The following is a 4,912-nucleotide window of genomic DNA, read 5'->3' on the forward strand; positions in this document are numbered from 1 at the left end:
AGACCAATGGAAGAAGGGTTTTCTATCTTCTCTATAGCCGGGGTTGGGTAGACCTTAAATTGTATTCACCTAACTGTGGACCAAATGGCTCACGCGATTCCATTAAGAAAATTATCTAGGGTGCTCTCACAATATCGGGGGAAGCACAGTGCTGTCATTTAATGCTCATTGCGGACATTCACACTGCTGAAGGCAGTTCCTGAAGGGGGCGGGGCGAGGGGAAGGTCGTTTGTTCTATTCAACATCATCTTCTCTTGGCTTAAATGTACTAAGTCTCAAGTAGCTGGCCCTCTCCAGGAACAGGCGCGCAGGCGCGGGCACTCACACGTGGACACACACACGGACACGCGCCTGCCCACACCCCCTGCGCGTGACTCGCCTATGGGATTTACAGGCTTCTCCAGCAAGGATTACTGTCAGGTGCAGAAAGCAGCCCTTTGTTCGGTGGGCATCCCCCCACCCCCGGATTTGACTGTTATTTACAGGCCATGTGAGCACTGGCCGGTGCCTGGCCGGCGGGGGGTGGGGTGGGGGCGGAGGGGGCAAGGAGAGCACCCCTGACGCTGGGGAGACAAAGGCTCGAGAGGCCAGCGCTGCCGGGGGACAACTCCACCCTCACCCCCCTCTGTGACTCCGGTGAAATCGGCAGAGACTTGCATCCGGAGGAGCTGAGGCCTGCTGGCCTCTGGATATGTAGACTTCGGAGGCCCAACAAGGGTGAATCTGACCCCGGCTGTCGAGGCACGGGGGATGTCTAGCACCCATAGAGGGCCAGCAAGGGGGAAGCACTAGATGTCCTCCCAGCTTCTGAACCAAGAGAAACCACTTTGCCCTCCTCACGGGTGCAGGGCGCCCTTGCGGCTCTCCCAGCCAGAATGCCGGGTGCTGGAGACCTTGCCCCAAGCAGCCGATGTCACTCCACTGTGGTGACTCCTTCCGGAACCCGAATTAGAGTGATCGCGCACCCCGGGCACCAAAATATAAGGTGCGTTGGGGTCGGGGGGGGGTCGCTAATATGCCAGCAACAAATTAATACTCATGTAATAGTTTATTTTTAACTGAAGAAAAATCCATAAACAAAATAAGGCAGTGCCATTTTGGAACCCGAGGCAAATAAATAAATAAATAAATCTCCACAGATGATTGCTCCTCAACCCCCATAGCCCACTGGACCCTGAAAGGGGTGTCTGGGCCTTCAGAGTGCAGAGAGCCGGTAGAAGGCCTTGAAATGAGAGCTGGAGGTGATCTCGGGCGAGCAGCTACGCAGAGAACAAAGCAAAGGGTAACAGAGTGGAGGAGGCTGAACAGGGCGGGAAGGACCCCGAGGCTTCTGCGGCCCTCGCTGCCTTAATCAGGCTTAGTCGCAACTTGAAATGGAATATTCGACCTGGCCGCCGCTACCAAACCCCGTAATTCCCTTGTTCGGTGATTAATTCTTGCTAACAAGACTTGGCAAGATCTCGGCCGAATAATTTTTTTTGGCTCTCTGTAAGGTCCCCACCACATGCGCGCATAAACTCTCTTGCCAAAATCGAGCCCTTGGGAAATTAAATGCCCCCCCCCGAAAGTAAAATGGGGGTGGCAGATGCTACGTGACCTGGAAAGAGGGATGCGGAAACTCGAATCGTCTCCGAGCTTATTAAATTTGGTTTTTTAAAAGGTCATTCTTCCCATGGGCACTTTTCAGCATCTTTTCCTTCGTACCAAATGTAGACCTTAACAGTCATTTCCTTAGAGGACGTTGCGTGTGAGGAGGAAGGCGAGGACTCCCACCAAAGAGGAAAAACCTCCGGGTATCCCCCCTCCCCCCACCCATGGTTTAAAAAAGCAGGTTTTAGGAAGCTTGGGCCCGAGTGCCTCCCATTCTCTTGCACCGGCACAGCATTCGGCCAATTAACGCCCCCCTCTGGGTTGTAAAGTAACAAACCCCTCCACCTCTCTTTTGTTATTGGGCTTCGGCGCGAGGGCCTCCCCTTTCATCTTTCTAAATCTGCGTTGGCCCAGGTTCCGCGGGAAGCTATAAACCAGATGTAATAGCTCGGGATGGAAATCGATCACGCTAATGTATAAACTAAGTCCGGGGAATCGCATGGAAAAAAAACAAAAACAAAACACAACCGGCTGGGCACGAAGAATGAGATTAAGTCCGGCGAGGAGAGGTCCCCAAGGCCTATGGGGTGGCAGCCGCACAGTGTCACGTTCCACCGAGCTGCAGGAGCGAGACCTCGAAGACTGGGGAGGCCGGGGGTGGGGGGTGGGGGGAGCGCAGGGGTGAAGACCTCCACGCGGAGAGCCCAGGCCTCGGTGAGGCCCCGCGTCGCCACCCGCTACGATCTCTACCCGGATCGCCGCGCTCCGGGGCTGAGGAAGGACAGGGCACCGCGCCGCGGCTCCATTCACAAAGTCCCCGAGCCGCCGGCTCGGGGGCGGGTCGGAGGCTGCCTCCTTTCTTTCCTCTAGGTCTCCGTTTTATGAATGGGCCTGGCAGCCAGCACCGAGCGCCCTGTTTACTCCTCTCTTTGTGACGTCGAGTCCCCGTGACTGGGTGCGAGGGGGCCGGCGCTCCATTCACGAGCCGGGGTGGGGGCGGGGCGGGAAGCTTGCGTTGGGGGCGGGGCCTGGCGAGGTAGTAATGACTCTTCCCTCCCCCGGGAGAGCCGGCGAGCATTAATAAATCTCTAAGCCAGAGGAGGAAACTCTGGCTGGGGCAGTGCGTGCAGCTCCGGCGGCGCAGTAGTGGGGGAAACGGCGGCGCCCACGGCAGAAGCAGCCCTAGCTAGCAAAACACACCAGAGGCGACAAGCCGAGAGGAGCCCTCTCTCGTAAACACACTCCCCTCCTCGGTCGCTTGCCCCGGGTGCCGCGCGCCCGCCAGCTTTGGCGCCAGAGAAGGCTGGGACTGCTATGTAACGTCGAGGCTGCGGGAGGTGGAAGCAGGGGTGTTAGGGGGAGAAGAGCCTGGGGCCAAGTTTGCGGGTCACTTCGGCAGGCGCCCTCTTAGCCCTCGCCTGGTTCCTTCTTGTTAGCCTAGCTGGCTCCGGTGCCCTTGGCCTTCTCCAGCTAGCTCCCCAGCTTACTGCGTTTTGCCGGCGACATGGTGACGATGGAGGAACTGCGGGAGATGGACTGCAGCGTGCTCAAAAGGCTGATGAACCGGGATGAGAACGGCGGCGGCGGCGCGGGCGGCAACGGCAGCGGCAGCCACGGCGCCCTGGGGCTGCTGAGCGGCGGCAAGTGCCTGCTGCTGGACTGCAGGCCGTTTCTGGCTCACAGCGCGGGCTACATCCGAGGCTCGGTGAACGTGCGCTGCAATACCATCGTGCGGCGGAGGGCCAAGGGCTCCGTGAGCCTGGAGCAGATCCTGCCCGCCGAGGAAGAGGTGCGTGCCCGCCTGCGCTCTGGCCTCTACTCGGCTGTCATCGTCTACGACGAGCGCAGCCCGCGCGCCGAGAGTCTCCGGGAGGACAGCACGGTGTCGCTGGTCGTGCAGGCGTTGCGCCGGAACGCGGAGCGCACGGACATCTGCCTGCTTAAAGGTAAACGTGGGTGCCCGGGAGAGCGAGGTGGGAGGGTAGGTAGTGTAAGGGACTTGGCGGCCTGAGCCTGCTGGGCATTGGGAGGAAAGTACCCGAGTGACTACGGGCTGCTGGAGTCCCCTTCCTCGCGTGTCTTTGTGCGTGTCAGTGTGAACGGTTTTGCTGTGGTTTGGAGCCTGAGTCCCGGGGAGGCCGTGCTGGCGCGTTTCCCCAAGTCACCTGCAATCCGCACGCGTCTTGGAGTTTCCGTGTTTGTTTACGCGAACGGTTCTGGCCTGGATGCTGGCAACGGTTCCTCTGCGCAGCCCAGCTTCAAGTACTGAGAACGCGCTCTTAGGTCCCACGGGGACGAGAGAGGCCTGGTTCTGTATAACCCCGAGAACCTTAGAGGGGGGTGAAGGAAGGTGAATGCTAGGGTAGGAGCTGTCTCGGGAGTTCGTACACAATCGGTCAATGAGGAAAGGAGAATTGGGGTGCAGACCTGGGGAGCTATCTCTTTTTTTCCCCGCTGCCTAAACTCAGAGCTTTCTTGGAAGGCGGCCAACCCCCACTTGCCCCGGTCTAAGGGAGGCTGAAGTGCTGTATTGGGCGGGGGGGACGACGAGGGACACACCAGGCACAACCGCGCCTGCTCCTGCTAATCCCGGGAGCAGAGAATTACCACCTTTTGTTCACACATCATTCTCGACCCTGCCAGCGACGCGTGCCTGGTTCGAGCGAACCCTGGCGTAGGAAATTAGGTGGCCGGAGAGAGGGTGGCTTGTCACATTGAGAAGTCAGACACCCCAAAAGGATCGCGCAGTATCTCAGACGCTGGCAAAGGGGAGCAACCGCTCGCCGCACCTGCCAGCTCGCTCGGTGTGCCGGTTGGGGAGCACTGTGGGGTGCGGGTGGGGGGGGGGTCGGGCGCCCTCTGCTGCGCTGCTCCCCTACCTCCGGCCACCGCATTCCGTGCATTCTTTCGCGCGGGTCCGGTCTTTGCTTCCAAAGCCTGGAGGTTTGTCCGACCTCCGCCTTCCAAGAGCCGCCCATTTCCCTGCCGAGGCTCTTCGCCCCGTCTTCCAGACTTTTCCTCTTGGTGTCTTGTCTTCCTTAAGGAAGGGAGGCCGGGAGCGAAACCCTTTCTCGCGTCCCCTCCGAACAGCACCCGGTGCGGGCCAGCCAGGCTGGCCCTGCGGAACAGCGGGGGGCTTTGTTCTCCACAGTTGTTTCCTGACCATTTGACCCGTCAGCTGCTGGGGAAACGCTGCTGTTGACCTGAGGCTGAACTGCCAGGGCGATTTTTTTCCTTTCCTTTCCTTTCCTTTCCTTTCCTTTCCTTTCCTTTCCTTTCCTTTCCTTTCCTTTCCTTTCCTTTCCTTTCCTTTCCTTTCCTT

General features: G+C 58.9%; 1 protein-coding gene across 1 annotated transcript in view; it reads left to right on the top strand.

Annotated features, from left to right (window-relative positions):
- Nucleotides 1–2,621: 2,621 nt before the first annotated feature.
- Dusp4 (dual specificity phosphatase 4) overlaps nt 2,622–4,912 on the top strand; it is a 15,046-nt gene continuing 12,755 nt past the window's right edge. Inside the window, exon 1 of the mRNA XM_021170252.2 lies at nt 2,622–3,536. Coding sequence (XP_021025911.1) covers nt 3,095–3,536 — 442 coding nt within the window. The 5' untranslated portion in view covers nt 2,622–3,094. The remainder of the gene's footprint in view (nt 3,537–4,912) is intronic.

The sequence above is a fragment of the Mus caroli genome, chromosome 8 (assembly GCF_900094665.2).
Source record: "Mus caroli chromosome 8, CAROLI_EIJ_v1.1, whole genome shotgun sequence".
Taxonomy (NCBI): Eukaryota; Metazoa; Chordata; class Mammalia; order Rodentia; family Muridae; genus Mus; species Mus caroli.